Source organism: Orcinus orca, chromosome 13 (genome assembly GCF_937001465.1).
Source record: "Orcinus orca chromosome 13, mOrcOrc1.1, whole genome shotgun sequence".
Classification (NCBI taxonomy): Eukaryota; Metazoa; Chordata; class Mammalia; order Artiodactyla; family Delphinidae; genus Orcinus; species Orcinus orca.
This window is the reverse complement of record NC_064571.1, coordinates 45937140-45957897: the sequence shown is the minus strand read 5'-3', so window position 1 is coordinate 45957897 and position 20758 is coordinate 45937140. Positions and strand designations below refer to the sequence as shown.

Genomic DNA, 20758 nt, shown 5'->3' with positions numbered 1-20758 from the left:
TTTTCTTTTGAATTTTTTAGACATAATTATTATCATTTGCAAAAAGAAATAGTTTCACCTCTTCCATTCCAGCTCCTGTGCCTTTAACTTTTTAGACCTTGTCTAATTGCATTAGGTAATATGTTCAGTACGATGTTAAATGGTAGTGGTGATAGTCTTGTTCCCGACTTTATTGGGAATAACATTCAGTAAGAATCTGACTTTCGAGTTCACAGACACACACACAAACACACCATGAATAAGGTACTGTTCCAGCACATTCTGTTTTCAAAAAAAGGATAATGGCACACAACGTCTGAAGAGCCAGTGTGTGTATAATTGGTCTTGAATGAATCTAGGTTTCTCAGTGAGAGTCAAGAACTGCAGGGAAATATAGAAGTCTAAGAGAGAACGCTAAAACATCCATTAATTCCTACTTTATTGAGTGTTAGTTGAGTACTTTTTTAATCACAAGTGACTGTTAGATTTTTTTTGTGAAATGCCTTTTTGGCATCTGTGAAAATAACATAATTTTTCTCATGTATTAATATGATGTATTATTTGATTCCTTAATAATTAACCACCCTGCATTTGGTCATAAAGTACTGTTTTTTAGATATGTTGTTGGATTCTCTTTGCTAGTATTTTATTTAAGATTTTTGTATCTGTATTCATAAGGGAGACTAGTCAGTCATGTTCTTTATGTTAATTGCTTTTCTTTTACATAATGAAAGTTAGGTCCTAGTATACGAGAGAAAACCATCAAATAGTCCATTAAGACCAGTAAATCCTTAGATTCTAATGTGATTACTTTATACTCTAAACCAGAAATTTCCTGGCACTGTGGAATGCTGGTCTACAGCTCCAGCCTACAGTCAGTCCTCACTTTTATATTTGTCCTTCTGTCTCTTGGGTTATAAACTTACGTTTCTGAATGCACAGCATCCTTGAGTGCCTTAAATCGATAGATGACAGCCTTTCTCTCTCCATGAATGTGAGCCAGGGGCTTCGCCTTCTTGTGAATACATTTCTAGCTGAAACTCTGTTTAACCCAAACGTATGCCTTCCCCAGCAAGAATATTACATTTGAAGCTTCTCATTAATACTTTTACAGTATCTTCTCCCTCCTCTTATACAAGACCTCTGTATCCCAAGAATTACAATTCTATAGTTGTGACATTCATTTTATCTTAAGGAGACATTCTGATCCATTTAAAATATTTCATTGATTTGTTTAAAGCATAATTAAGTAGATTTTGGTAGCTTTGGTAGGGTAAGAAGAAAGGGGTCAAACATGCGGAGAAAAGCCAAAACTCATTATTTTAGTGTAGACCCCATGTGTATTTTAAATCGTCTTCTAATTTACTTGTCCTATTAGATGTGCTTAATGAAAGTTAGACTAAATGCATGCTTTTAATAAAACTCTCTAGCAGTGCTGTCATCAAAACTGGAATTTTTCCCCTATTTGTCTCTTACAGAGGACATAAAGATAAGATATTTGTGGTAAAGTGTAACCCACACCATGTTGACAGACTGGTCACGGTTGGGATCAAGCACATCAAATTCTGGCAACAAGCAGGTACTATTGTTAGAGTTTATCCTTTATGTGGTTGAAAGTTTTACTCCAGCTGGGAAAAAAACAAACAACCAACACCACTACCTAGCCTGTCTCTGCAATCTAAAATTAAAGTATGCCTAAAAGACGTTTGCTCCCAAGTAATGTTTGAGCTGTGAAGCTTAGAACACTGTATATGATGCCATGCATATTCATCAATATCTAGAAAGCTTTGGGAAATGTTCTGCTGCGAAAATAATTATTTTTATATTCAGTCATCAGTTCTGAAAGCAGTGATTATGTTGGACTACTGAGCAGGAAATAATCACTTTAGTTGGGTGAATACAATTTTCAATATTTTGAGGGTTCTTTTATTTATAACTGCATTTAACACATGAATTAAATATGACACACAGTAAGTGGTCAAAATAAATCCTTGTGGTTTATAATGCTGATAATAAGGTTGAGTAAATAAGCAGGACAAAACATGGAAGGATATCTTGTTTTTCTCACTAATAGGTCAGACCTTTCATTGGGACTGTTTCTGAATTCTTAGTATCAACTTTGGTACGAAGCCCAATCTTTTACTGGGCAAAACATAAATAAGCTACTGTTCCAATGCCTTCTGCTTTTGAAGAAAGGGTCATGCACCCACCATGTCTGGAGAGCCAGCCTGCCTACAGTTGTCTGGAATGAGTCTGGGTTTCTCAGTGCTAATAAGAAAGTACAGGGAAATGTGAACATTTAAGGAACAAATCTGATGTACTTCTCCTACACAGTGATTCGTTTTTCTCACCCCAAAGTCACTGTGATAAAAATCGAGGCAAAACATACAGAAAACATGTTTACATTTTACATTACAGCCACTGCTGTTTTCACTTGCTTTGGTCAGCCTTCAGGAAGACTTGCCTGGCTCCCCAGGGTACTCAGTCACCCCTTCCTCTGGCTGGCACAGAACTTGCGCTGAACCATGGTTAGAGATGTATATCACGTTCTCTCCCCAGCCAGACCTTAAGTTCCTGAAGGCAGGAACTCTTCCTTTTCACCTTTATACCCCAGTGTCAACCACTGTGCCCGCCACAAAGTAGGGATTCAACAAGCGCTGAATTAATGCGTGAAGGAGAAAAGCTTTTATAATGTTTTTGTTATGATGTTTTCTGCCATTTTAATACAGCTTTATGTAGACACATAATGTAGACACACTGGGTTTTTCACTGAAGATAGTCATTCTAAATGTCCATAGAAGGTGTCAGTTTTTCAAAAAGTAATAAATACTCTTGGTCCACTCCAGGTGGGGGCTTCACCTCTAAAAGAGGAATTTTTGGAAGTGTTGGAAAGTTAGAAACAATGATGTGCGTTTCTTATGGGCGAATGGAAGATCTGGTGTTCTCAGGAGCAGCTACTGGAGATATTTTTATTTGGAAGGAGATTCTCCTACTAAAGACAGTGAAAGCTCATGACGGGCCCGTGTTTGCTATGTATGCATTGGATAAGGTATAGTCTATTTTCCTCATTAGCTTTCTAAAAGTTTAAGTTAGGCTTAGGAAGGTCCACACCAAGAGGATGCCTGTGTGTAAAAACAGTACCCTCTGAATTAGGAAACAGTTATCATGAATGGAGAGGAGCACAAATGGTCTTTAAATTTCTCTTTTGTTTGTAATTATTTCTTTATGTGCAACTTCTCTCTTCTGTTTTCACACTTTTTCTTCCTGGCTGTCACTCCTAAGGACTCCTTAAGAAGTGTTGGGATAAATGTAGACATGCAGTAGCCAGAGAGTCCTGATAAATATTTCAACACAGTCTTCCACCTCGGTGGCACAATGAGCAGAGACCTGGAAGTGCCTGGTGTTTGAATTATTGTCCCTCCCATCAGTATGACCTGAAGTTATGTTGATAACCAGCTTGTTCCTGTGTAGACAGGCTCAGTTTTAACAAGCGTGTCAGAGTGAAGTCTTTTCACTGGCTGTGTTAGTTCTCCAGAGAAACCGAACCAGTAGGATGTAGATATAGATAGAGATATACACATACATATACATATACGAAAAGGAGATTTATTATAAGGAGTTGTCTCATGGAGTTACGGAGGCTGAGAAGTCCCACTGAAGCCATCTGCAAGCTGGAGACCCAGAAAAACCGATGGTGTAATTCAGTTCAAGCCCAAAGGCCTGAGAACCAGGGGAGCCAATGGTGTAAATCCCAGTCTGAGGGTGGGAAAAAATAAGATGTCCCAGCTCAGTCAGTGAGACAGGAAAAAGGAGGGTGATTTTGTCCTTCCTCTACCTTTTGTTCTATTCAAGCTCTCAATGAATTTGATGATGTCCATCTACATTGGGGAAGGCAGTTTACTGAATCTAGCAATTCAAATACTGATCTTATCGAGAAACACCCTCACAGACACACACAGGAATCATATTTAATCTGGGCACCCTGTGGCCAGTCAGTTGACACATAAAATTAACCATCACACCAGCTGTACTTCTACTCAAGCTCGTCTTTGTCCTGATCTGTCCCCTGCCTTGCAGTGTTGTTTTAAATAAAGATCACACTTGTGAATTCCCCAGTAGTCCAGCAGTTAGGACTCCCTGCTTCCACTGCAGGGGGCACGGATTCGATCCCTGGTTGGGGAACCTAAGATCCTGCATGCCTCGAGGCATGGCAAAAAAAAAAAAATAGATCACACTTACCTTCAGTGCCCTTAAAACACTTTCTTCAATCAATTTGCCAGAAAATATCAATTTTTTGTTCACTGCTAGTTTGCTGATGGTACCAGTTTATGTGTGCTCTCTGACCTCCAAACAGTCTAAGCCACCTAATACACCTTATTAAGGTAAGCCTCATTTTGCATTTACCTGTTCCCAGGTAAATATGCTGATCCAGCTATGGAAGTAGGTTCTTGTTAGATGTGCAACTACAATGGTTGTTTTAGTGGTTAAGATGTTTTTCACTAGCAAATTTGTTTTTGATTAAACTTCCAAGTTTTAGAAAAGATTAAAGCAGAATGCAAAGTTTTTTGTAGACTCAGAAGTTGATGTGATATAACTTGTTTAAACTCTTTTATTGCTTCGTAACTTAAGCTGAAAAATCATGGGAAATGGCAGGGATATCACATTATACTATAATGCATTTAAATTTAATTTGGAGAGTGAATGTCCCCAGGTTCACAATCTATAATAAGGATAAATAAGGATATTTAATATAATAAACTTCCAAAATATTATTTCCTTGTGAACTTCATTGAAATGAAGTACATTAGAAGTTTCTGAGGAAACAGAATGACTTACTCAGCAGTTTTCTTTAAAAAAAAAAAACAAACAAACAACTTTTTAAAGAACAGTTTGTATATGTAAGTTGCCAAAAAGGAAAACTAATAAAGCCAAGAAATCATAAGCTTAGAACAAGAGTAGAAATCATCATCTAGCAAAAAATACCCAATGTTAAACTTCTTACTTCCCAGGTTTTGTAAAAATTCATCTGGATTTTAATTATTGTGGAAATTGTTGTGTATTGAACAAAATAGCAGGATAGTTTTGTTATGTGAAGTACCTAAGTTACTCTTAATAATAAATAATGATGGTTTTCCTGGATGTAAATATTTTAAAATATTTAACAGTCATTTTTAATTGTGATGTTAATTCCAATTCATTCAGCAGGAATATATGAGATACCAGAAACTCTGCCAGGCTTTGAGGTTGGTCCTTTTCTGTAAGAATCCACATTCCAGTCAGGGGACTAGGCACAGAAATGACTGTCCATGATTCAGGGTGCCAAATTCCAGCCAATGGTCGGAAGAAAGTGAAATGGACACACAATGAGAAAGTGTTTAATCCTGCTAGAGAAATAGGGGACAGAAGCTTCCAGAAAATATTATATTAATATTATGTTATCATTCAGATTTTTCAGCCTCCTATACTTAGGAAGAAAACACAAAGCTTCTTTACCCAAGGGGAAATCCTTTTGAGGCTGGGTGGGTACCTTGTCATTTTGATGTGTACATAATTCTTCTGATGTGTGCCTTCACAGGGGTTTGTAACAGGTGGAAAGGATGGAATTGTGGAACTCTGGGATGATATGTTTGAAAGATGCTTGAAGACGTATGCCATTAAAAGAGCAGCATTGTCAACCAGCTCAAAAGGTGCCACTCCCGAGTATGCAGTAGAAATCTTTCTGTTCCTAGAGATGGAAAAGATAGTACTAAGTTCTTGGAAAGCCATTACCAAATCAACTGTCTTTTTTTCTTCCACATTCAGAGCCCTTGGCTCCTGGTAGAAATATCAAGGATAATTGCCTAGTAACTAGTACTTTGGAACTATAAAAAGAGAATTTATATAATCATTACAATCATTTTATTTTTTATTATACTAAATATAACAGTATTAAATGCAATTTTTCCTCCTCAGGCTTGCTTTTGGAAGATAACCCTTCAATTCGTGCCATCACTTTGGGACATGGACATATCCTGGTGGGAACGAAAAATGGAGAGATCCTGGAAATTGATAAGAATGGCCCAATGACACTGCTCATTCAGGTACTGTGTTTGCACACATCCTAAACCACAATTCTCACCAGAGCTGGAACCAGGGTGAGGCAACGGGGGGCACTTAGGGCACAAGATTTAAGGAGACACTCACTTTCAGGGTCAGGCAAATGCTGTATTAATCATTATTGCTGTATAACAAATTGTCACAAACTTAGCAGCTTAAAAGAAAAACATTCCTTATCTTATGGTTTCTGCAGGTCAGGAGTCTGAACACAGTTTAACTGGGTCCTCTGTTTAAGGTTTTGTAAGGCTGTAATAAGGGCCAGGGCTGTGGTCTCATCGGAGGCTTAACTGTGGAAGGATCTGCTCCAAGGTCACTCGAGTTGTTGGCAGAGTTCAGTTCGTTGGGGATGCAGGACTGAGGGCTTCCATTTCTTGCTGGCTATTGGCCAGAGGCCACCCTCAGCTCTCAGAGGCTGCCTATAGTTCCTCGTCACATGGGGTTCCCCAACATGGCTGCTTGCTTCCTCAAAGAGGGCAAGGGAAAGACGAAAAACGGGTACTACTGTGCCTTTAAGTAACTTTAAATAACATAATCATATCATCACATACGTGTGATCATGAACATCCATCCCCTTTGCCATATCTTATTGGTTGGTAACAAGCCACAGGCTATACCGCACTCAAAGGGAGGTGGTTACACAAGAGTGTGAAAACCAGGAGCATCATGAGGGTCACCTGTCCAGCACATCTGACCTGATGCATACCTGCAGGCTTGCTGTATTAGGACTAGTCCCCAAAATCCCACTGAAAGGGGCCCTCTGATTTGCTACACCTGAGAGCAGGTCTGCACACACATCACGGGTCAGGTTTTTAAAGTGCATGTGCTCAGGCCCCACCCTGGATATCCTGAATAAGAATCTGTGTTTTAAAAAAAGTTCTGTGTTAGAAGCAAACCTCAGAAGCTCTGTAGCTGATTGCTACAGGCAGCCCAGATTGAGAACTGTGCTGAGATGCGTCCTTGAGGGGAGATTTCTTTATTCTGCAACTGCACTTGCCTTCGTTTTCCTTGACCATGACTTTTTATTTAATTTTATTGAAAGTTCAGTGTTTCTTTCTTTTTAATCCTCAGATTTTTGAGACTTTAAATTGTTAGCCACATGCTATATTGCTAAGTATGTTGTAAGATTTATACTACAATATGATTTAAATAGCACCGTAAGATTTAAACTCTACATTTTCAAATTTTAAAAAGTAAATAATAGCTGAGCTAATTTTGTTTAAGTGTGCCATTCTTTTCCTTTATCTCAGCATCTCTCTTTCCTCTTCCAGTCTGTCAACCATTTGCCATCTCCTCCTAGGTAGAACTCAGTAGTTCAGTTCAATCAGTGTTTGTTGGGCTCCTGCCAAGACCAGCCCTGTGCTCTGTGTGGTGGAATAGGGCTTACTCTAGGGGCTGACAGTCCTGTCCTGAGAGGTGGACACAGAGGGAAAGTTAAGGAATAGTAGAGGCAGCGTCGTTAAGACCATCAGCTATCCTGCTGTGGGGAGATTTCAGAACCATTTTTCTAGTTTCTGTAGCACGGCAATTCAATGTTACTTGGAATAGATTGCTTTTTTTTTTTTTTTTTAAGAGAATAGGTTGGGGGGATGAGAGAAGAGACAGGAGGTGAGTTCTGAAAATCCCCATTGTATACACTTTGCATATAATCAACTGTCAATTATGCAGCTGGTTATTATTAGCTTTAGGGTGGTCAGGAGGAAAGTAAAGTCCCAAGCTCATTTCCTTGTGCCACTCAAGAGACTTCCAGCCTGCCTCACTCACTGTCCGTTCCTATAGGATCCAGGAATTAAAGTACATAATCATATTAGATTAAAGAAATACCACTTTAAATCAATATATGATGCAGTGGTTTGAAAGGGTCTCAGAGCCCCACAGCCCTGTCCTCTGTGTGCAAAAGGACTCAGTCTGTAAAAGAGCCCCAAGCAGATCCAGTCTGGTGGAGAGCAAGGGAGGGCTCACACCTGACCCATCCTCTGACCGTGGCCTTGGGGGTGGGAGGCTTCTAAAGGGAAGGAAACTAGAAAACTGGGGGTGTCGGGTGCTCCAAATCTAATAAATTCAAAACCAATATCTACGCCCTTCTCAGATATTTGAATGTCAGCTGCATTGGGAACTTTGTATCTTCTGCCAAATTACTGTTTTGCTCAAACAGCTTCCCAGTTAAACCGGAATCTTCCAGTTTCTCTTTGGAGAGCCACCTGTTCCCCAAAGCGTTCCAACTACAAACACCTTTCAGATGCCTGTGTGTGGTCTTCCTTTTTGCTTTACTAAGCAAAGCCTTTTTATAATTAGCCACTAAAAGCAGAAATTCAGTAAACAATCTGGTCTGTTTTATTGTTCCGTATCTAATCGTTCGTTACACTGCTTTACTGAGTGATAAGTTAGAAAAATCAGATTCATTTTCTCCCTAATCGTTCATTCATTAAACACTGTTTCATCTCAGTTATTATTCTAAGCCAGTTAAGTGTGTTTGTGGTAAGATGTCGGCATGTGGAATTTGTCCAATGCCTATCAAGCCCCTTTCGGTTTTCTGTGCTCCATGGATAGAACAATTTGTGAATAAATGCTGACCCTGAGCTATACCCAGGACGCTTAAAATGAAAATTCAGCTCTCTCTAATCTGCTTTGCCAAATCTGTGCATTCAAAGAACTAGAATAGAATTAATTAACAAGAATATTGCTGTCCAATTCCTCTGACAGAGATAAGTGGTACCTCCAGTTTTTAGAATATGGTTTTATGGAAGAAAGTGGTTTGTGTCATTGTGACCAAGCTGTTTTATGAAAAGATACATATGTACTGTGTGTATTCAATGTCAAACAGGATAAAATGAGAGCAGTTCCTTATTTACTCGGATGTTTCTAAGTGGAAAGATGTTCGGCATCATATAAACAAAACTTAGGAGCAATGTGAGTCCCTACTTTGCTTTCCAAATGAATGCTTTAGCATCGCGCAGGCCCAGCTTTAGATTCAAGTTCAAGCGAAAAATTTATCCAGTACAATCACTTTGGCTCCAGGAAACTCAAACTGTGTTTGTTCATATTTGAACCTGTTTGGGACACTCGCGGGAAGGGCTAGCCGAGAGGCATGAACTGGTTTTTGTTGCCCCGTTTCCTCCCCTACAGGGGCACATGGAAGGAGAAGTATGGGGGCTGGCAGCTCACCCTCGCCTGCCTGTCTGCGCAACAGTGAGCGACGATAAAACACTGCGGATCTGGGAACTATCCTCCCAGCACCGTATGCTGGCAGTACGGAAACTCAAAAAAGGTGCGTGACATCCCCGTACACATCTGTAAAAGTATTTACACCCGAAAGTATTGGATTCATTTGTCTGTTCATCCAGCTAATATTTACCGGGCGCACCTATTACGTGCCCCCAGATATGCTGGGTGATGGGGATTTAGTGTTTGTTGCTACACATATAGCTAATCACCTGGAGAATCGTTCCAGAAGCCTGGCCAGATCTATCAGTGCCCAGCTGTATTCTTTATTTCCTTGCACTGCACAGACATTTGCCACCTGGGGGCAATATGTCCTTCCTCTTCTCATCTAGAACTGTGGGAGCCAGTTGAAACTCATCAGCTTGTAAAGAATGCTGCTTATTTTTATGCCTGACAGTCTCCAGAACTGATTTTATTACTGAAAAATGAACGTCAGTTTAAAAATAATAGTTAATATCAAGAAACAAATAAACATGTATTGAACACCCGTATGCACTAGAGCTAAGAGGTATACCGAGAAGTGCAAATTCAGCAAACATTTGTTGAGCAGCTTCTGTATATCAGGCGCTGGGGATCCCAGGATGAACAGTCCTCTCTCTATTGTCAGAGACGGACAAGATTTGAACAGATTCCCAGCAACGGCTGGTCCATTCAAATTGGGTAACTTGAGGAGCGTCTCAGAACGGGACTATTTGTAAAGGAGTGGGCAGGGTATAGGAAATGACCAGGGCTGGTGCAGCACGATGCAGCTAGTAACAGCCGGGTACCATTGCCAGCCCTGGGCCTGAAGGGACAAGAGGAGGGGCAGTTGCTGGAACCTTGAAAGTGAGAGCTGTGTGAGACGACAGCCTAGCAGGGGCTGTGATCGTCAGCCCGGAGGTTCAGCCAGCATGCAGTGACCCCACAGGGAGGCAGCCAAGGGAGCACATGCCCCAGCCTCCCTGTGCTTTATCCTTCCTTCCCTGTTACCCTCCCTCCAGTCTCCTGCTGCCCCTTGACCAAATGAATCAGAAGCCAGGGGGTGAGGGGCCCACTGATCGAGTCCAGGAAGGCCAGCTCCCAGCACAGAGCAGGGCGGAGAGTGGGTGAGGACAAACAAAAGATCTCTGGCACAAGCAAGGTATCGTGGAGGCTCAGGGTAAGGCCCACAGCCAGAGACAACTCCATCAGGGAGGAAACCTAAGAGCTGAGGCTCAAAGGATTTGTGAAAGTTAAGACAGGAAAGGGTGAGATTGGGGCCTGGCCCCAGAGTAGTTGTGCTAGGTACTTTTATAAATAGACATGGGGAGAGGATTCTAGGGGGATAAAATGAAAAGAGGTGTCAAGACAATAGTGACAATAATGACAGTGGCTAATATTGCTGAGCCAGTAACCGTGCTAGCACTTTGCCTTTGGTCTTCATGGGAACCCAATGAGTAAGGCCTTTTTTATTTCCACTTACAAATTATGAAGCTGAGGCATAGAGAACTTAAGTCATTTGCCCAAAGTTGCACAGCTAGTAAGTGATGGAACTGAATTCATACTCAGGCAGCGTGGCTTCAGAGAGCACACCTGTGGCCACTGCATGATGATGCCTCCCTCCACCATATTGCCTCTCTTCACACTGGACTTCTGGGTCTCAGTAAGTAGTGGAGCCAGGATTCAAACCCAAGTCTGACTCCAAAGCCCATGCTCTTACCCACTACAGGACTGAATAATTTGGCCACTAATTTGTATTGGGGAAATAACAGACCAAGTCCTCGCTGTGAGTGACTTGAATATCAGCCAATGGACTTTATTCACTAGGTTAAAAATTAGTTCAAAAGAACAACTAACACATCTGAGTTAGGATGGCCACTCAACCCAGTTTACAGCTGGTGTCCTGGTGTAATTATTAATAGCTCTCCCTTTTACTGTCAAGTGTCATCATTCGTACAATAAATTTTTTTTTTTTGCGGTACGCGGGCCTCTCACTGCCGTGGCCTCTCCCGCTGCGGAGCACAGGCTCCGGACGCGCAGGCTCAGCGGCCATGGCTCACGGGCCCAGCCGCTCCGTGGCATGTGGGATCCTCCCGGACCGGGGCACGAACCCGTGTCTCCTGCATCGGCAGGCAGACTCAACCACTGCGCCACCAGGGAAGCCCATGTACAATAAATTTTTATGCTTAACCTAATCGTGCTGTCCCTCCTCAAGGGCTGGTCTTTCTGTTCTTTCAGCACTAGCACCGTGCCTGATTCATAGTAGGTAAATAACTGCAAAGTGAATGGATGAAGAAAGGAAGGAAGGTATTTTATACTTCAGATGAGCCAATTTAAAGTTGTTGGTGTGAATGTGGCTTTTCAGCCTGCTCTGAACAGTGGCTGAGGGGTGGGTGTGGAAGCTCAGTTTGGAATGCCTTAGCACAAGGCAGCACGACTGTCCCATCCTAGGGCTGTGCTCACCAAAGTCTTGACAATAAGAAGAACAGGGCTAGGGAGGGGCCTGTCCTTAAATAGGATTCTTATTAAATATACCCCCCACCGAGTCCATACTCTTCATGCGGAAATGTCTCCCTGTGACCCTACAAAGCAGTAGAAAGCATTGATCATGTAGCACCCTCAGCGCAGTTGTGCAGACACCCTTGGAGAGAATGTCCATATTCCATTCTTCTCATGACAGAAGAGACAGGAACAAAATCTTCCACCTCTAGAATTATGGATTATAATCTACGGATCAGAGAATTAGAGTGACTAAAAGTAGAACAATAAGGTGCTCTAAAGTAAGTTTTTTGTGTAAAGCATGATATGAAAAAAATTAGTTTCCAGAAATTTTATTACAGAACTCCCATTCTTTTTTTTGTTTGTTTGTTTTTTTGCGGTACGCGGGCCTCTCACTGTTGTGGCCTCTCCCGTCGCGGAGCAACAGGCTCCAGAAGCGCAGGCTCAGCGGTCATGGCTCACGGGCCCACGGGCCCAGCCGCTCCGCGGCATGCGGGATCTTCCCAGACCAGGGCACGAACCTGTGTCCCCTGCATCGGCAGGCGGACTCTCAACCACTGTGCCACCAGGGAAGCCCAGAACTCCCATTCTTAAGTATCACGTCTTGGGAGCAGAAATACTGGTTATATTAATCCTTTATTCCTTTTCCCCCTTCACTCTACTTGTCTTTTGAAAACTCCAGGTATTCAGATACGAAGAAATGAATGGATAAACCTCAAAGAAATTGAAAACTTATTTTTAATATTATAATCATTGTCCTTGGGTTTGGAGGGAAGAAATATTTTAAATTATGAAGTTTTAGTTCTTCTCACCAGGAGTGTTAATTTAAAGACACAGTCACGTGTCCATGAACACATGCACACTTCCCCATCTCTTCATTTGCTTTGTTTGGTAGCGAAGTCTCGGATCATAACAGTGCTCTTTGTGGATTCTTTTGTAGGTGGAAGATGCTGTGCTTTCTCCCCTGATGGGAAAGCCTTAGCAGTTGGGTTGAATGATGGGAGTTTCCTGGTTGTAAATGCCGACACTGTTGAAGACATGGTCTCCTTCCATCACAGAAAAGAAATGATCTCTGACATTAAATTTTCAAAAGGTGAAGATGACAGCAAAACTTTTTAAAATGTGTTGGGACAAAAAGTTACAAGAGTGGACCCTTTTTAAATATTTCCTTGACCTTTAACCCATTTAAAAATGCTAAGTCCCTGGAAGTAAATTCCCACATAAAATGTTTTGGTGTTAACCACTCATTTTTTCTTTATAGATACAGGAAAATACCTTGCTGTGGCATCCCATGATAACTTTGTGGATATTTACAACGTCCTTACAAGCAAAAGGGTTGGCATCTGTAAAGGTGCTTCTAGTTACATTACACACATTGACTGGGACTCTAGAGGTAAAGTATGTTGTGGCTTTTAAAATATAATTTCAGTTTTTAAAAATCATGTCCATTCATATACTGTTTCCAGAGCAAATGGCAGTTGAGTTTTAAAGAAAAACAGAGGGGGAAACTCACAACAGAACTGGTTGTAATTTTAGAACCCAGAGGCAACTGCTGTTAACATTTCGAGTATTTTTCCATATTATTATTATTTTTTGTTATTACTACCACTACTACTACTATTATTACTACCACTACTATAATTATTATTTTAATTATTTTAAATTTTAATTATAATAGAATTTTTATAAAATTATTATAATTATTTTAATTATTTTTGGCTGTGTTGGGTCTTCGTTGTTGCGTGTGGGCTTTCTCTAGTTGCGGCGAGCGGGAGCTACTCTTCATTGAGGTGCATGGGCTTCTCATTGTGGTGGCTTCTCTTTGTTGCAGAGCACGGGCTCTAGGTGCGCAGGCTTCTGTAGTTGTAGCACGTGGGCTCAGTAGTTGTGGCTCGCGGGCTTAGTTGCTCCGCGGCACATGGGATCCTCCCGGACTGGGGCTCAAACCCGTGTCTCCTGCATTGGCAGGCAGATTCTTAACCACTACGCCACCAGGGAAGTCCCTATAATTATTATTAACTCAAGCCATTGAGTTTTAAGACTGCTGAAGATATATGCTGCCTTCTATTGCCATAGCTATTACTATAGCAAGCCACCACTTCACCTCTGAGTATGGCATGCTGTGTCCTTGCCTTGTATCTCCTCCTTACTGCATTCCCTTTTCTCCGTCTCCCAGAGAAATGCCCAAGAGGTTTCAAGTAATTTTCACCCTCCATTGGAGGTAGGAAGCTACATTCAGCTCACCTAGAGTTTCTCTGGTTTCTCTCAAAACTCCCAACCTACCCCCTACCTCCTCCAAGTCATGCCCACAGATGCCATGGGGATTTGTCTGTTTATTTATGTAACAAACCTAGCTCTTGCCATGTGCAGTCTTAAGCCAGAAAATGTGGAGGATCCAGAAGGGAGTGAGACGTGGTTCCTACTCTCTGCAAAGTTTATAACTTAGTGCGGGAGACATGCTTGTACCTGAACAATATAAGAGCACAGACTGGGTAAAGCAAGGGAGTAAGAAATGGTGGGTCACAGGGCAAGTGGTGAGCAGGGGCTCAGAGTGGGCCAAGCCAGCATTAAGTACCCAGGGTGCAGCATCCGTGCTCTAGGGTGGGTCACTTTTAAAACCCATCCCGGGGACTTGGCTGATGTTGGAGTCCAGGGCAGATTTGCTTTGGAACAGGCAGGGTCCCAGCTTTCAGAGAAGTTTTAGTCTATTGTGGTAGTAAGTGGTGTCTCTGAGGAAAGAGCTCCCGGGGGAATCCATGGAGCCTTCATAGGAGTGACCTTTGAGATGGATCTTGAAAGGTGAGTAGAAGTTCACTAGATGGCGACATCTGAGACGAGCGTCCCAGGCTCTGAAGGATCAGGGTGTGCCACTACGTGGAGGTGGGAAGAAGAATGGGGGATTAAGAAACAGTAATGCTGAGTGGCTGAGGGCGGGAAGGGCAGGGAATGCAGAAAGGCCAAGATAGCAAATAAAGGAATTGTTACCTCAAGCTAGGAAGTTTAACCCTGAACTTTATCCTGTAGGCATTAGGTAACTCTGAGAGATTAGAGTGAGGCATTCCCTACCATCCTGGGGAGGGTGAGTGAGGCTGGAGTTAGAAAGCAACTAAAATAAACCAGGAGAAAGAGATGATGAGGGCCTTGACCAAAAAGGGGTTATTTCAGAGATGCCAGAATATTTTATTTCACATATTTCTTGAAGTAGTGGCCGGAGACTGATCCTTCTGCCAGGCAGGGATTTACTTGTAGCTGTACTTGCTGCACCAGAATTTGGACTTAAGTGTTACAACCCGCAGGCGTTTTACACAGTGCAATAGATGGGAAGAAGGCATGCATATCATTTATTGTGAGAGGTGCAAGTCCCAAGAAGGGCAAAGGGAAATCAGATAAGTTCCTCTCACTTTTACGTCAGGACCATCCAGATACAGCGCTGAGGGCTTAGGCTGGCATGTATGATCAAGCAGGACACTGGCCTGGGAGACATCTAGGAACCAGTGACGTCCAGGGGGTGAATGGAAGCAGCTGCTTCTCACCCACCTTCTTTGATATTCTATGCTTTATCGTTGTTTTTGAAAAGCAAGGATTTAAAAAAAAAAAAAAGCAAGGATTTCACCCTGTTTGTTCTCTGGCTAAATCCCTAGATATGCCCCTTTGTGAGAAAGCTTTAGAACAGTGAGGGTCATCTTTATGCATATGTAGAATAGAGTGTGGTGAGTTTTATTTAGAACCCAACACACACACACACACACACACACACACAACACCTGACATAATACGTGAATCCCACCACTATGTTGACCATTAGGGGGTTAAAACCAATTATTATTTACATTTTATGGAGTGAAGGACCAAGAGAAATTGGGGCATAGGAAGAATATGTTTTGATTGGGAAGATTTCTTTAAAATTATTTTTGATTGTGGTAAAGTACACCTAGCATAAAAATTTACTATCTTAACCATTTTGAGTATAGAGTTCAGTGGCATTAAATACATCCACATTATTGTGCAACCACCATCCCCATCCATCTCTAGAACTCTTTTCATCTTATAAAATTGGAGCCCTATACCCATTAAATAGTAATTCCCCCTTCTCCATCCCCCAACCCTGACAAGCACCATTCCACTTCATGTCTCTATGAATTTGACTATTCTAGGTACTTTATATAAGTAGAATCATACAGTATCTGTCTTTTTGTAACTGGCTTATTTCATTTAGCATAATGTCCTGAAGGTTCATCCATGTTGTAACGTGTCAGAATTACTTTCCTTTTTAAGGCTGAATACTATTCCATTGTGTGTATATACCACATTTTTTTTTGTTTCTGCTTTATAACACAGTGAATCAGTTATACATATACATATGTTCCCATATCTCTTCCCTCTTGCGTCTCCCTCCCTCCCACCCTCCCGATCCCACCCCTCCAGGCGGTCACAAAGCACCGAGCTGATCTCCCTGTGCTATGCGGCTGCTTCCCACAAGCTATCTACCTTACATTTGGTAGTGTATATATGTCCATGCCTCTCTTTCGCTTTGTCACAGCGTACCCTTCCCCCTCCCCATATCCTCAAGTCCATTCTCTAGTAGGTCTGTGTCTTTATTTCTATCTTACCCCTAGGTTCTTCATGACACTTTTTTCTTAAATTCCATATATATGTGTTAGCATACAGTATTTGTCTTTCTCTTTCTGACTTACTTCACTCAGTATGACAGACTCTAGGTCTATCCACCTCATTACAAATAGCTCAATTTCATTTCTTTTTATGGCTGAGTAATATTCCATTGTATATATGTGCCACATCTTCTTTATCCATTCATCCGATGATGGACACTTAGGTTGCTTCCATCCCCAGGCTATTGTAAATAGAGCTGCAATGAACATTGTGGTACATGACTCTTTGAATTATGGTTTTCTCAGGGTATATGCCCAGTAGTGGGATTGCTGGGTCATATGGTAGTTCTATTTGTAGTTTTTTAAGGAACCTCCATACTGTTCTCCATAGTGGCTGTACCAATTCACATTCCCACCAGCAGTGCAAGAGTGTTCCCTTTTCTCCACACCCTCTCCAGCATTTATTGTTTCTAGATTTTTTGATGATGGCCATTCTGACTGGTGTGAGATGATATCTTATTGTAGTTTTGATTTGCATTTCTCTAATGATTAATGATGTTGAGCATTCTTTCATGTGTTTGTTGGCAGTCTGTATGTCTTCTTTGGAGAAATGTCTATTTAGGTCTTCTGCCCATTTTTGGATTGGGTTGTTTGTTTTTTTGTTATTGAGCTGCATAAGCTGCTTGTAAATTTTGGAGATTAATCCTTTGTCAGTTTCTTCATTTGCAAATATTTTCTCCCATTCTGAGGGTTGTCTTTTGGTCTTGTTTATGGTTTCCTTTGCTGTGCAAAAGCTTTTAAGTTTCTTTAGGTCCCATTTGTTTATTTTTGTTTTTATTTCCATTTCTCTAGGAGGAGGGTCAAAAAGGATCTTGCTGTGATTTATGTCATAGAGTGTTCTGCCTATATTTTCCTCTAAGAGTTTCATAGTTCCTGGCCTTGCATTTAGGTCTTTAATCCATTTTGAGCTTATTTTTGTGTATGGTGTTAGGGAGTGATCTAATCTCATACTTTTACATGTACCTGTCTAGTTTTCCCAGCACCACTTATTGAAGAGGCTGTCCTTTCTCCACTGTACATTCCTGCCTCCTTTATCGAAGATAAGGTGACCATATGTGCATGGATTTATTTCTACGCTTTCTATCCTGTTCCATTGATCCATCTTTCTGTTTTTGTGCCAGTACCCTACTGTCTTGATTACTCTAGCTTTGTAGTATAGTCTGAAGTCAGGGAGCCTGATTCCTCCAGCTCTGTTTTTCGTTCTCAAGATTGCTTTGGTTATTCGGGTTCTTTTGTGTTTCCATACAAATTGTGAAATTTTTTGTTCTAGTTCTGTGAAAAATGCCAGTGGTAGTTTGATAGGGATTGCCTTGAATCTGTATATTCCTTTGGGTAGTATAGTCATTTTCACAATGTTGATTCTTCCAGTCCAAGAACATGGTATATCTCTCCATCTATTTGTATCATCTTTAATTTCTTTCATCAGTGTCTTATAATTTTCTGCATACAGGTCTTTTGTCTCCTTAGGTAGGTTTATTCCTAGATATTTTATTCTTTTTGTTGCAGTGGTAAATGGGAATGTTTTCTTGATTTCACTTGCAGATTTTTCATCATTAGTGTATAGGAATGCAAGAGATTTCTGTGCATTAATTTTGTATCCTGTTACTTTACCAAATTCATTGATTAGATCTAGTAGTTTTCTGGTAGCATCTTTAGGGTTCTCTATGTATAGTATTATGTCATCTGCAAACAGTGACAGCTTTACTTCTTCTTTTCTGATTTGGATTCCTTTTATTTCTTTTTCCTCTCTGATTGCTGTGGCTAAAACTTCCAAAACTATGTTGAATAAGAGTGGTGAGAGTGGGCAACCTTGTCTTGTTCCTGATCTTAGTGGAAATGCTTTCAGTTTTTCACCATTGAGGATGATGTTGGCTGTGGGTTTGTCATATGTGGCCTTTATTATGTTGAGGAAAGTTCCCTCTATGCCTACTTTCTGCAGGGTTTTTATCATAAATGGGTGTTGAATTTTGTCAAAAGCTTTCTCTGCATCTATTGAGATGATCATATGGTTTTTCTCCTTCAATTTGTTAATATGGTGTATCACATTGATTGATTTACGTATATTGAAGAATCCTTGCATTCCTGTAATAAACCCCACTTGATCATGGTGTATGATCCTTTTAATGTGCTGTTGGATTCTGTTTGCTAGTATTTTGTTGAGGATTTTTGCATCTATGATCATCAGTGATACTGGCGTGTAGTTTTCTTTCTTTGTGACATCCTTGTCTGGTTTTGGTATCAGGGTGATGGTGGCCTTGTAGAATGAGTTTGGGAGTGTTCCTCCCTCTACTATATTTTGGAAGAGTTTGAGAAGGATAGGTGTTAGCTCTTCTCTAAATGTTTGATAGAATTCACCTGTGAAGCCATCTGGTCCTAGGCTTTTGCTTGTTGGAAGATGTTTAATCACAGTTTCAATTTCAGTACTTGTGATTGGTCTGTTCATATTTTCTATTTCTTCCTGATTCAGTCTTGGCAGGTTGTGCATTTCTAAGAATTTGTCCATTTCTTCCAGTTGTCCATTTTATTGGCATATAGTTGCTTGTAGTAATCTCTCATGATCTTTTGTATTTCTTCAGTGTCAGTTGTTTCTTCTCCTTTTTCATTTCTAATTCTATTGATTTGAGTCTTCTCCCTTTTTTTCTTGATGAGTCTGGCTAATGGTTTATCAATTTCGTTTATCTTCTCAAAGAACCAGCTTTTAGTTTTATTGACCTTTGCTATCGTTTCCTTCATTTCTTTTTCATTTATTTCTGATTTGATTTTTATGATTTCTTTCCTTCTGCTAACTTTGGGGTTGTTTTGTTCCTCTTTCTCTAATTGCTTTAGGTGCAAGGTTAGGTTGTTTATTCGAGATGTTTCCTGTTTCTTAAGGTAGGCTTGTATTGCTATAAACTTCCCTCTTAGAACTGCTTTTGCTGCATCCCATAGGTTTTGGGTCGTCGTGTCTCCATTGTCATTTGTTTCTAGGTATTTTTTTATTTCCTCTTTGATTTCTTCAGTGATCACTTCATTATTAAGTAATGTATTGTTTAGCCTCCATGTGTTTGTACTTTTTACAGATCTTTTCCTGTAATTGATATCTAGTCTCATAGCGTTGTGGTCGGAAAAGATACTTGATGCAATTTCAATTTTCTTAAATTTACCAAGGCTTCATTTGTGACCCAAGATATGATCGATCCTGGAGAATGTTCCATGAGCACTTGAGAAAAATGTGTATTCTGTTGTTTTTGGATGGAATGTCCTATAAATATCAATTAAGTCCATCTTGTTTAATGTATCATTTAAAGCTTGTGTTTCCTTATTTATTTTCATTTTGGATGATCTGTCCATTGGTGAAAGTGGGGTGTTAAAGTCCCCTACTATGAATGTGTTACTGTTGATTTCCCCTTTTTATGGCTGTTAGTATTTGCCTTATGTATTGAGGTGCTCCTATGTTGGGTGCATAAATATTTACAATTGTTATATCTTCTTCTTGGATCGATCCCTTGATCATTATGTAGTGTCCTTCTTTGTCTCTTCTAATAGTCTTTATTTTAAAGTCTATTTTGTCTGATATGAGAATTGCTACTCCAGCTTTCTTTTGGTTTCCACTTGCATGGAATATCTTTTTCCATCCCCTTACTTTCAGTCTGTATGTGTCTCTAGGTGTGAAGTGGGTTTCTTGTAGACAGCATATATATGGGTCTTGTTTTTGTATCCATTCAGCCAGTCTGTGTCTTTTGGTGGGAGCATTTAGTCCATTTACATTTAAGGTAATTATCGATATGTATGTTCCTATTCCCATTTTCTTAATTGTTTGGGTTCCTTATTGTAGGTCTTTTCCTTCTCTTGTGTTTCCTGCCTAGAGAAGTTCCTTTAGCATTTGTTGTAAAGATGGTTTGGTGGTGCTGAACTCTCTCAGCTTTTGTTTGTCTGTAAAGGTTTTAATTTCTCCATCAAATCTGAATGAGATCCTTGCTGGGTAGAGTAATCTTGGTTGCAGGTTTTTCTCCTTCATCAATTTCAATATGTCCTGCCAGTCCCTTCTGGCTTGCAGAGTTTCTGCTGAAAGATCAGCTGTTAACCTTAATGGGATTCCCTTGTGTGTTATTTGTTTTTTTTCCCTTGCTGCTTTTAATATGTTTTCTTTGTATTTAATTTTTGACAGTTTGCTTAATATGTGTCTTGGCGTATTTCTCCTTGGATTTATCCTGTATGGGACTCTCTGTGCTTCCTGGACTTGATTAACTATTTCCTTTCCCATATTAGGGATGTTTTCAACTATAATCTCTTCAAATATTTTCTCAGTCCCTTTCTTTTTCTCTTCTTCTTCTGGAACCCCTATAATTCGAATGTTG

The 20758-nt window shown here is 40.5% G+C and overlaps 1 protein-coding gene across 1 annotated transcript in view; it reads left to right on the top strand.

Moving 5' to 3' along the window:
- EML6 (EMAP like 6) overlaps positions 1-20758 on the top strand; it is a 315760-nt gene that overhangs the window by 225074 nt on the left and 69928 nt on the right. Inside the window, exons 17-23 of the mRNA XM_033414224.2 lie at positions 1458-1558; positions 2826-3028; positions 5555-5666; positions 5932-6059; positions 9199-9340; positions 12692-12844; positions 13013-13144. Coding sequence (XP_033270115.2) covers positions 1458-1558; positions 2826-3028; positions 5555-5666; positions 5932-6059; positions 9199-9340; positions 12692-12844; positions 13013-13144 — 971 coding nt within the window. The remainder of the gene's footprint in view (positions 1-1457; positions 1559-2825; positions 3029-5554; positions 5667-5931; positions 6060-9198; positions 9341-12691; positions 12845-13012; positions 13145-20758) is intronic.